Source organism: Protopterus annectens, chromosome 2.part2 (genome assembly GCF_019279795.1).
Source record: "Protopterus annectens isolate FY-2018-M chromosome 2.part2, PAN1.0, whole genome shotgun sequence".
Lineage (NCBI taxonomy): Eukaryota > Metazoa > Chordata > Ceratodontiformes > Protopteridae > Protopterus > Protopterus annectens.
In genome coordinates, this window is record NC_056730.1 from 942652263 (window position 1) to 942665583 (window position 13321).

Here is a 13321-nt window from a genome sequence, read left to right on the forward strand (position 1 = left end):
TAAATAATAATAATAATAATAATAATAATAATAATAATAATAATAAAACAAAAAAGCTCTCACCGAACCACAGTTGCAGTAACTGTTAGATGGATGGAAGGAAGTAACACTGCAGGGGCAGAAATAAAGCTGATTATCTGCTATTATGATTTATTCCTGACACAATTGTATTGCTTCATTTCTTGCACTTATGTTGCTACAGTTCTTATGAGTAGAGCAGAAAAGTATGTGTCTTCTGCAGAGGACATTGACCTAACTAACATTCTCTGAAGTACTGTTGTTACAAATTCCTGTCTAGCTTTACAAGGACAGCCGACCTTGCAACATCTGATGGATGTGTACATAAAGATCAGCCTTTTGATTTACAAATTTCACAGGATGATAAAGATCACAGGCTTTTACCCCTGTAAAGAAGCTGTATAAGTGACCTCCAACACAACCCTGCATTAGACTTATTGATAAAATTCAGTACAAATGGAAAACTAATAAATGGTCTGTTTACCTAAATTAAAATCTGATTTATTATGAGCAAATAAGACAAAGAGTAAGTCAAGCTTTCTAATATTTGTGGTTATATAAACATAATCCCAAAATTAACTTATTGGAGGCACAGTTGTAATACCATCTACACTGTATTTTTCAAGATTAAGAATAAAAGATTGGAAATGAATGTAAATTGTCAGATTTCTTTAAAGTAAGGCTTGCTAGACAACACCTCCCTGTCTTTATAAAAGATTATAGTGCAGGAGACAATATCAGATCTTTCAGCTTGCATACTCTTGAGGCTGAGGTGATTGCCAACATGAAAAGTATCTTACAAGTAAGTAAATTCAGTGGAATACGAAAGCAGATTTAGTCAGTCATTCCATTACAAATAAGGTAAGACATCTAGGAGGCCTGGGGTGTAATGCACCTCAACTAAAAACCTTAATACCAAGTAATTCTTCCAAGGGAGGTACACTAATGAGAGAGAGAGAGAGAGAGAGAGCAATATGCTCCAACAGAAGTGTAAGAATGGGGCATCCCTAATATGGTAAGTTTGGGATATTGTTTATACAACCAGAACAGAGGTTAGGTCTGCTTAAAGAGGAATTAATTTGTTCATACTAGGCTAACTGCCCTTGCGAGCCATTTTAAGCCTAGCCAATTATCCCTTGTGAGATTCAAACCCTGCACCTTGTGTTTGTAAGGCAAACACCTTAACCATTAGGCCACTGGTGATATCAGCAGAAATCCTGTAACATTTAGTGTAATAGAATTTCTGGTGATAGGTTTCTCATCTCTTGAGCAGGTTTCCTATCCACTTGAACAATACATGCCATCTAATGAAAACAGTTTCTATTTGGTGTGAGAATGTAAACATCCATCTTATTATGTGAAGAGTATGATGGAAGGTTTGCAGGACACTGCCTTGATGGTACAGGAAAAGAGCCTTATGACAGGCAATCATAGGCATCTGTTAGGACTATTTAACAGAAGGGGCAACTAAGATTTTCCCAACTAGGAGTCATGAAAATGCACCCTCTCAGTATCGTATCCTTCACATAAGTTATAGCCACACACATAATCTAATAAAACTTTTCAAGAACAAACATCACATAATGAAAATAATTTCAGTAAAACAAGAAACAAGAGTTTGCCTTTAATACACAATAAAAGTTTCAATACAAATTTGGAACAGATATAAAATAACAAGAAATGCTAACTTTCTGACATAAAGTTGACCTGTCCTTCATCAGGCATAAATGATTTCATTACCATTACAATCAGTTTAATATAAAATGAATACTAAAATGAACATGCAAGATGCTTAACAATCACTTAGCTCTTAATCCATCCAAATCCAAAATTATGATATTCTCCCCAACCAAAAACACCAGAATATATAAAAGGGTTTATAGCATGAAATCAAATAGGAAGAATGTCGAACGCTCTAATAAGCAAAACTACCGAAACTCAAGGGTCCGTTATTGAGGTTTTAGTAAAGTGAAGAGTGAAATATTTACCCTTTCCTCACCGTAGTGTGATCTTAGATTTGGAATATATATTTAGTAGGGGGTGTGGGGGGCTGTGCCCCCCACAATAAGGAATTTGAGATTTGGCATTTTCTCTCATTAGAGCGTTCGGCATTCTTCCTATTCAATTTTGTAATGTAGACCCATATAAAAACTCCTTCATAATAACAAGCCATAATATGACACCAATTGAAGTAGTCTCCCATACCAAGCTTCTCTGAGTCATTATTGACGAACAACTCAAGTTTGATATACACCTTCAAACTAGCATTAAAATAACTCACCAGAAGCTTGGTAGGCTTTACCACCACACTCGTTTTCTGACCCCTTCCTCTAAGCTTACTGTCTCCACCACCTATCTTCTCCCCTCTCTCATGTATGGCACTGCCATCCTTATTAATCTTCAAGCCTCCCTCCAAACTAAACTGGCATCCTGCTAGAATAAAATTGCCAAGTTTGCTACAGGCGCCAAATCCTCCTCAGATCATTGCAGCTCTCTACACTCCTTAAATTGGCTAGAGCTTCCCCACTATCTCTCTTACATTCAAATCTCCACTGCCCACAAATTCATTTTCAATCCCTCACATTGCCCATCTCTAGCTGCTACCTTCACCATGCATCTTCCTGCCCAATCCCTCAGATCTAATAATCAAAACCTTCTCAGAGTGTACAAATCATTACACACTCCTGGACAACTCCTATTATCTTACTCCTTAGCATGGAAATGGAGCTCCCTTCATCCTCACATTTGAACTACACAATCCCCCTCTACCTTCAAAAGCTTGCTTCACTCTTACCTCTCTTCCAAATGGGAAAGCTCCTGCTCCCACCCCTCCTAATCTCTATACCATACCGTCACCTCCATCTTGTATACCTTCTCCTATTCTCCTCCTAACACTAACACATCCTACCCATGTTCATCATGTTACCCTGCTGCAGTCATCACACTTGGGTTATCCTGCCATCAGGCGGTCCCGCAGTCAGCCTGAATTCCAAAGTCTTGGTCCAGCGTCGGTTGCTGTTGCTTCTTCCCTGACGTCAGTGCGCCAGGGGTAGATAAGAGGCATCCAATGCCATTTTCTTCAGTCTTTCTTGCCTTGCGGTGCCCGAAGCAGAAGCAGTTTGCAAGTGCCGGTCGGCCGACACCTGAGATTTTCGATTAGAATTTCAGTCCAAAGTCTTCAAAGTACCCCGTTGGGGAACATTTTCTTGCCTCAGTCCGATGTCAGAAAAAGTTAACAATTGCATTTCTTGTGGGAAGCAAATACCTCATAAGAACTTCCATTCCTATTGTATTCCTTGCCTAGGCCCAGACCACGACGTCACAGGTTGTCGGTTTTGTGCTAGGTTTAATAAATGAACTATCAAATGCCATTTTGACTTTGCACGGCATTTCTTTGGTAGGAAATTTAATTATATCATGCCGTCGGAGCAGCCGACGACCGGCATACATAAAAAACGCAAGGATAAGGGCAGGCAACCTAGGAACAAGCCAGACCCCGAGGCCTCTGCTGGGCCTGTCACTGGTTCTCTGGTTTTCAGTGAGGTGCCTATGCAGCCCCTGACAACCGCAGAACTGGAACCCCAGACAGCTGTGGATTCCCAAGTGGAGCCTACTAGGCTGACGCAGCCATCTTCAGACACCGGAGCAGAAGTAGACCCCAGTGCAGTGGAAACACCTTTGGTTGCAGAAGGTGTCTTCAGACCGACTACACTCACCATTAAATCTTATGCTAAGCTTAAAACTCCTTTAAAACCTAAGAAGATTGTACATCAGTTTACAGTGCAAGGCTCCATGCCTAAGAAACAGATGCTTAAGATGGCTGAAGATTTGATTACCCTAATCAGGGGTTCCCACCCCCCTCCTGATAAAAGACCAAGACAAGAGGAGGATTATGCTTCCTCTGACCAGGTTTCAATTTCCTCAGATTCTTTTGAGGAACAGGATTACACTTTTCCACCTTATGAAGACTCTGATGCTGAAGACTCTATTCCCTCAGCATCTCCCCCTGAAGACTACTCCTTTGGGGAAACTTTACATACCATGAGGGAACATTTCCACTGGGAAGGCCAGGACTACTCTGATTCTAAGAAAAGGCTCCGAGAGTTCCTTTTACTACCCCAGCACAGACCTCTTGCTATCCCTCCAGTTTTAGATATTGTGGATGATGTTTACTTGGAGTCTAGTTTAAATCCAGACTCTCTACCTCCTGCTCCAGCCAAACCAGACAGATACTACAGAGTACCTGACTCACACAAATTCCTTTATAAAAGCCATGTGGCTGACCCAGAAACAATTTCCCAGGGTCCTAAGGGAGCTAAAGCTTCTATGGCAAAAAATCCTGTGCCCTCTGAAAGGGATTCCAGAGCCCTAGATAGATGGGGAAAGAAAGTATACACCGCAGCAACTCTGGCTATGAGAGCATTAAATTGTCAGTTTCACATGTTGAAATATCAGCAATTCCTAATGTCTCAATTAAAACAAAAAATGAGCACACATTCAGAACAGCCTGAATTCAAGGAAATGCAGGATCTGTTGCATGCAGCTGAACAGGTGGGCAAACATACATTACAATGTGGATTTGATTCGTTGGAAGCTTCCTGTAGAGCAGCTGTTACTGGCTCTGTCATACGTACACATGCTTGGTTAAAAAGACAAACCCTACCTGATCATGTTAAAGCAAAATTATTGGATGCACCTTTACAGCAGGATGTATTATTTGGTGTCAAATCAGAAGAGGTTTTAAAGAAAATGGAGGATAAGGCAAAGTCTATGCAGACGGTCAAGGATTTTTTGCAGGTACAATCCCCTCGTTTCAGCAGAAATTGGCCAACAATGGTCCTTTCCAGCTTCTGACAGATCACAAAGAGGTAAATACAGATGCCCAAGGGGCAGAGGTCAGTCACAAGGCCCTTACAAACCTTGCCAATGGGGTACTGCTACCCAGAAAGGAGGAGAAGACAGGCCCCAAGCTAGCAGAAGACAAACACAATGACTCAATCCTCATACTACTAAGCAAATCTCTCCTGGCAGCTCCCTTGGGAGGAAAATTAGCATTTTTTTGCAGACAACATCATCACAAAAGACAAATGGGTCCTAAACATTGTCTCTCAAGGATACAGATTCCACTTTCATACCTTACCAAGGATAAGAGGAATGCCAAACCTGCCACCAAATCAATGGGCAGAGGCACAAAAACAAATTACAGCTCTCATGGACATGAGAGCCATTCAACAGGTACCTACACAGGAGCAAGGACAAGGATTTTACTCAAGACTCTTTCTAGTCCCAAGAAAGGACAAAGCATGGAGACCCATTCTGGATCTTTCAATTCTGAACACCTATCTGCAAGTACCACAATTCAAGATGCTAACACTACAGCAGCTTCTTCCCATGCTGTGCAAGAATGCTTGGCTAGTAACGTTGGACCTCAAGGAGGCATACCAGCATGTCCCTGTCAGACAAAATTGCAGAAGATACCTCCGCTTCATTGCAGGTTCAACGCATTATCAATTCCCTGCACTGCCCTTTGGCTTATCTATTGCACCCAGGGTCTTCACAAAATGCCTGGCACCAGTAATTGCATACTGCAGACAAAGAGGAATTCAAATATACCCATACCTGGATGACTGTCTTATTCAAGCAGAAAGCAAGGACATTCTTTTACAGCATCTGGCATTTGTCAAACACCTTCTAAGTTGCCTAGGGTACACAGTAAATGAAAAAAAATCAAAACTAGTGCCCTCACAAAACATAATATTCCTGGGTGCCAGCTTGAATACAATGGCCCAGATGGCTTATCTCATGCCAGACAAGCAACAGCAGCTGACTCAATATTTCAAAATAATGGCAACAAAGACCCAACTCCCTGCAAGAAAAATTCTGTAGGCCTTGGGATTCATGGCATCTTGCATACTACTAATACCATTTGCAAAACTGCATATGAGGAAATTACAATGGTACATGAAAAACGTTTGGACTCAGCACAGCCACAGCTTGGAAACAATGATATCACTCATTCCCTGCCTTCAACAGGAGTTTCTATGGTGGGCACAGGCATGTCACCTCAACAAGGGTCAGCCTTTCACCTTACCCACAGCCAGGCAAAGTTTGACAACAGATGCATCGGACTATACCTGGGAAGCACACATGACAGGACAGTGCATTCAGGGCAAATGGACTACAGATCAGAGGCATCTGCATATCAATCAAAAAGAAATGCTAGCAGTACAGAATGCCCTAACAGCTTTCAAGGACCTTTTACACCCAGGACAACTAATAATAAAGACGGACAATACCACAGTAATGTGGTACATAAACAAGCAAGGGGGCACACATTCCTACCCTCTATGCAGGCAAGCAATGACCTTGTGGGACACTGCACTGTCTTACCAGGTTCAATTACAAGCACAATTCCTGCCAGGAAAGAAAAACACATTGGCAGATGACCTAAGCAGAAACATCATGGATCCACACTAGTGGAAACAAAATCCACAAGTATTTGCAATGATAGCTCAAAAATGGGGACGCCCAGACATAGATCTGTTTGCAAGCCCCCACAACTACCAACTTCAAAAAATTTGCAAAAGGACATTCCATCCACAAGCTTGGAAAGTGGATGCCCTCTCATTCAGTTGGAAAACATTAACAGTGTATGCCTTTCCTCCACTGCCTCTTCTAGCAAAAGTACTGCTGAAAGTCAGATTAGAGAGGCCACAAATGATACTCGTTGCACCAGACTGGCCATGCCAGCATTGGTATCCAATTCTAAGGAACATGGCCCATGGCCCACAATGGATTTTACCACAAATTCCTCACCTGCTCACCCAGCGAGACAGTCAGATTCTACACAGTCAGCTCAAGACTTTAAACCTGGCTGCATGGCAAATTACCTAAACAACCAGCCAACACCTCTATCCAAAGCAATTATGGATGTCATTCTGGAGGCCAGGAGGCCCAGCACCAGGAAAACCTATTCAGACAAATGGAAAAGATTTTGCACCTGGAACCAGGCTAAAGGCCAAAATCCCCTTGATCCAAACATCCCTCGGATTCTACAATATTTAACTGAGATGTTGCACAAAGGACTTTCCTTTTCATCTATTAAGATCCACGCCTCAGCAATTTCAGCTCATTACAACATGGATCCTCCTTTATTCTCACATCCACTCTGAAGACAGTACCTCAGAGGGGCTAAGAACATAAAACCGCCAAGCAGAGCACCAACACCTACTTGGGATCTCAACTTTGTTCTGGAAAAGATTACACTGCCACCCTTTGAACCAGCTTTTTCAGCTGATTTAAAATTTCTTTCATGGAAAACTGCCCTGCTACTAGCAATAACCTCAGCTAGAAGAGTCTCAGAGCTTCAGGCACTAATGGCAGTGGAGCCTTTCCTCATTTTTCATCAAGACAGAGTCTCTCTACGAACTAACCCTTCCTTTATGCCAAAGGTGGTATCCAGTGTGGCCCTAAACCAAGCCATTCATTTGCCCACCTTTTTCCCAAATCCTCAGAACAAAGGAGAAAGACTCCTACACTCTTTGGACATTCACAGGCACGTTACTACTTGGATAAAACTAAGGCTTTCAGAAAAACTGACCAGCTCTTTGTAGCCTATGCTACAGGATCACAAGGAAAAGCTATCTCAAAACAGACCATTTCTAAATGGATAGGACATTGCATACGTTTCTGCTACTCACATCATGGGAAACCAGTACCTGCTAACATTAGGTCCCACTCCACCAGGGCTACAGCTACATCAGCAGCCTTTCTCAGGGGAGTGCCAACCAAGGATATTCTGGAAGCTGCAACTTGGAGTTCAGTGCACACCTTCACCAAACACTATCACTTACCTCTATATTCTAAGACTAGAGCTGGTTTTGCCACTGCAGTTTTGCAGGGCCTACTAGCTTCTTCTAACCCTGTTTAACTCCACCTCCCATCCTTAGCTTTGGGATTCAACCCAAGTGTGATGACTGCAGCAGGGTAACACGATGAACATAGTACAGTTTTGTACCTACCATAAATGTAGATGTTCGAGTGTTCACCCTGCTGCAGTCCAGGTTACCCTCCCTCCATCCCCTCTGAACTAGCTGAACTTATCTATGCCACTCTATCCTACTACCTCTGTGGTGTATTTGCTTGTGCCTAGAGATATTGTTTTATTTTTATCTAGCTATATATATATATATATATATATATATATATATATATATATATATATTTTTTTTTTTTGCCTACCTATTGGGGGCACCTGACATTTGGGGCAAGAAAAACTGAAGAAAATGGCGTCGGATGCCTCTTATATACCCCTGGCGCACTGGCATCAGGGAAGAAGCGACAGCAACTGACACCGGACCAAGACTTTGGAATTCAAGCCGACTGCAGGACCGTCTGAAGGCAGGATAGCCCAAGTGTGATGACTGCAGCAGGGTGAACACTCGAACATCTACATTTATGGTAGGTACAAAACTGTACTTTTCCAGTCTCTCCCTACTCTTTCATCTCCTACTATTTACTTTTTTCTTTTATCAAGTACAAATGTAATAACTTACCTATAGCTTTGACATCCTATTTAAACCACTATTTTTATCACACATAAAATTGTTTGTATTAACTCCAGTGATTTTTACAGTCATAATACTCTGTTTTAATCTTGTAAGCAATTGTACATTATATTGTTTTGTAATTGTTTTGTCTGTAGCCATGTATATGTATTCACATGAAGTTTTTTTCCCCGTGCCTCCATTGAAAAAGGGCTCACTCTGACCCAATTGGACTATCCCAGTTAACAAACTGCAAATAAATAAATAAACAAACAGACAAATAAATAACAATTATGATTGTCCAACCCAAATGGCATAATTAAACACACTACCATCAGCTGTGAGTAGAAACAGCTCAGAAACAGTATCACAGATCTATATATCTTTTTATAGCCTTACAGAACACTCATTTAAACCATATTCTCTCATACTGCCTAAGCGTATTTTCCATTGTAACTGTGCCAATAGTAATTATATTAATACCATCTTAAGAACATGGGCATCAAAAACATTGTAACACTGCCTTTATGTATTACTTGACAAACTGAAAAAAGGCAATTAATGAACCTGATCAGGGTACACAAAATGGAGAGGAAGGAATATAATTGCTCTGATGCATATGTAGTGTGGTTGCTGATTATTATATTGATATTGCAGGCCTTTAACAAAAACATTTTATAAAATTGATATTGTACGCCTTTAACAAAAAGCATTTTATACCAGATGCACCATTTATGTTAAAGTACTGTATAACCCAGCACAATGCAGCTACTTATCTAGAATTAGTTAATCATTGGCTAGGTAAAGTAATGCAGCTGAAACCCACTGTTCACATCTTAAATGTGGAGTATATTAACAAAATTAAAAAAAAAAAAAAAAAAAAAATATATATATATATATATATATATGTATGTATATATATGCATAATAGAGATTAAAAGCAATATCCACTTTGATGTACTGCTGAATACATTTTAGATGCTGCACTTGTGGTCCCATAGCATACAGTGACGTACTGCAGTGCTGCATACATCTGTATAAATTGCACAATTGTGTAACTTTGTGCACTTAATAACCTCTCTGCTACCCCTGGTGTGCAGTGCAGATACCGTTTATGGATGCACCTGTCAATTTCTGCCAATTGTAGAGCAACATTTAAATAAAAATTAATAACAGTAAATGTAACAGAATGTGTGTGTGTGTGTGTGTGTGTGTGTGTGTGTGTGTGTGTGTGTGTGTGTGTGTGTGTGTGTGTGTGTGTGTGTGTGTGTGTGTGTGTGTGTGTGTGAGTATGATGTACCTGGCATATACTTGACTATGACCTTTTTCTCCTCCCCTTGATTTTTCCATCTTCCGCAGTGCATTGCTTTCTCTAAGTGAGCACCTGTCTCTTCTCATCCATTCTCAGGTGAGTCTCACCTATATCCATTGATATCAATTTTTTTATTTTATTTTCATTTGATTCTTGTGTAGGTGGCCTGGTCTATGGACCCTTTTTAGCTATAACTTGGACAAGTGGTAAAGATAGCTTTTTACACGTTAAACATATATATTGTGTGCATCTACATGCAAAGATACATCATAAAGCAACTTTTACGCATACAGATATGTACATGTAGAATTTTAGAAGAGAAACTAACTGCTAAATTTCAAACTTAGTAGTCAAATGATTGATTACAAATTCAGTAGAATATTACAGACAATATTTATTTACAATTCATCATTTTACCACTATAATTTAAAGGTAGGATTTATGCAACCTGGTATTTCTCATGATGCTGTTATCTTATTATCATAACTGTGACAAATACAATTGCTTCAAAAACTTTCAACTATTTGTAGCTGGCATGCATGCATAATCACTGCTTTCTGTTATGCCAGGGATAAAATGTATTTACCCAGCCTCCATTGTCAGTTATATTTTTATATGCATATATGTCACTCATGCAGCTATCTTTATGGATGTGCTTGATATCTGATCTATACACTAAAAGAGAAATAGCGTCACATAAAATGTAGTTTTAGGGCAAATATTTGTTATACTTCCAAAAGACCTTGTACACAATGCTTTACACTCTTGGCATGAGGAAGAGTAGAGTTGTGAGTATGCACTAAAGGGCATCTGAAGTACAGCTGTGGTCTCTGAATACAGCATCACAAAGTACTTAAGTAGCTACAGATTAGTGTTAGTATTAACCATATCTACGATGGATATATGCTTACAATGTAGAGTAAATACAGAGTGTGATAATGAATGCAACTAAGCAGTGTATTATAATGCAATAAGCAATTTCTTAAATAGTAAATTAGTATAATAGTACTTAAATAGTATATAATTGTTAGTAGAATAAGATAAAGTGAGAAGTCAGAGAAGATCTACAAGTCTGAATGCAACTTTGTTTTTATTTGCAATGCTTCTGTGGAACATGATGTCTGACTGATCCTTTTAACATCTAATTTTGTAGGTCAGCCATCTGAACGACATGTTGCTTCTGTTGAGGTCGAAGTGTCTGTGGGTGCTGTGCAGCTAGGTGTAGAGCAAGAGGTAAAAGAACCAAAAGCTGTGACAGTGTTTAAACCAACTGAGTCCACTACAGCTACCGGGGAAGTGACCATCTCCGACTTACATCCAGAGGAAAGTACCACTGACATAGAAACTGAGCAAATCATTGAAAAAGTAGAACAGCCCATTCAAAGAGCTGATATTCCACCACTCCTTGAAGAAATAACTGAGTCCAAAACTGAAGAACCTCTTTTACCATCTTCTGCGACACCATCCACATTGAGTGAGTCAGAAACACCAAAATCTAAGGAACTCCGTGATCATACTTTTGAGCAAGAAACTAAGGAACTGTATGGTCCTACAGACAGCACTGTGGACCTCAGTGCTGCCTTGGCTGCCAGACCTGAACAAGTTTCCACTGAGTCCAGCTCTCCAAGAGAGGTAGCCACAGCTGCAGATTATGAGAAAGCCATCCTTACAAGTGAGGCACCACATAAAGTTGAGAAGGAAGCATTATTCACATCCCCACACACTGCAGTACCTGCAGTAGATGCCACTGATAGCACAAAACCAATTGTAAGTACTCTTACACTAGACAAAGATGTTGAGCGAGTACCGGATTCATCCAAAGAAGACTCCTCTGTAAGTAGCTGGCATATAGTGCAACCTATTACAACATTACAGAGTATTACTGAGGGCAAAACTGACCTTTCCCTACTTGATGATGCAGACAGAGGGGTGGATAGTTTAAAGGAAACTGCAGGCGTATCTGAGGACACTAAAGCAACAACCCATGACATGATACCGACCAAAGAAATCCTACTCATTCCAGCTCATGCTGTTGATGAACATGTTGCTAAAACTACACAATCTCCTTTGGCAACTGCCAGTGAGAAAATTGCTGTTGTACCTGAAGCAACAGAATTTATCACAGAACTAGGCGCTGACACTTCTACTCTGAGAGACAGAAAACAAAGCACAGAAACCCCAGAAGGAAGTGCGATGGAAATAGATTCAGAAATACAGAAGGCAACTGTATCTGATGTAAAAGAACAGCTACTGATTCATATTTCTTCCACCATTGCTAGTTATTTAAAAGAAGACACAACTTCACATGTTTTGACTGTCTCAAAAGAGGGTGACAAGGAAACAGTTGAATTAGACCATAAACTTTCTCAGTCATCAGCTGAAGGTTTACAAGATTTAGAAAAGCACACAGTTTTCTTTAAACCATCCATGGAAATGACTGCACAACCAGAGCCAACAGCCAAGCATCCACTCATGGAAAGTTCTGATGCAACAACATCTATTTCTGAGCCAGTCCATGAGGAAAAACTAGAAAAGGATACCACACCAACTCTAGAAATTGTTCAAAGTTCTACTGCCAAAACAGCACATATAGCTCCAAGGCCAGTACCTACAGACTCAATAACTTCACTTACTGACGGGTCAGGAATGACAGAAGAATATTTGCCCCCATCAGAGAAGCATACTGTCTGGTCAGAAACAGTAACAGCCATTTCTGCTGAAAAAATAACTACTGATGTGAAAGAAACTCCCTTTACAGAGGCTGAATCTCTGAGTAAGGAAGAGGTAGTCGCTACCACTGTGTCAGTGATAGCTGTCAGACAGGACATTTCTCAAGTAGAGGTAGATAGCCATGGAACTACTGCAGCCTTAAGCACAAAGCAACCTACTGAATGGGATAGAGCGAGTATACCTAAAGTGACTGTTACTGAAACTGACAGTCATATAGGACAGGACACTGAATTAAGCACAACACAAGAAACTAGCACTAAGATGCATGAGAAAATTGCTTCAACTGAGTCTCAAGACATGAGCACAATAAAAACACCAACTCTTCTAGACAGTGATGACGTTGAAAAGAAAACAAAAGAGATGGTCATAATTGGAGAGTCCATTTCTCATGCTACAGAGGCTATTAAAGTTGACATGACTGGTAAAAGTATGGAGCAAGAAGTTGATACTGAATATTTTACAGTTCCTAGCACAAAATCTGTCTCATTTGTTCATCCAAGCATACCACCACAAGATGTGGCTGTGTCAGAAGAGATTACATCTTCTGTTCCAGTTCCAGTTACAACTAGTGAAGCTCAGCCTATTGTGTATCCAGCCGCAATCAAAGTGATTGTTGTATCAGTTACAGGCAATGATACAGAAGGTATGATTTGCTCATTTTATTATGTTGCAGAAACTGCCAGAGGAAACTAACGCATTAGTAATTAAAAAAACG

At 40.3% G+C, this 13321-nt stretch overlaps 1 protein-coding gene across 2 annotated transcripts in view; it reads left to right on the top strand.

The window, feature by feature from the left end:
* The window catches only part of VCAN (versican), a 401734-nt gene that overhangs the window by 184568 nt on the left and 203845 nt on the right, over positions 1-13321 (top strand). For both annotated transcript variants that reach the window (XM_044064259.1, XM_044064260.1), the window contains one exon: positions 11030-13249. In XM_044064259.1, coding sequence (XP_043920194.1) covers positions 11030-13249 — 2220 coding nt within the window. The remainder of the gene's footprint in view (positions 1-11029; positions 13250-13321) is intronic.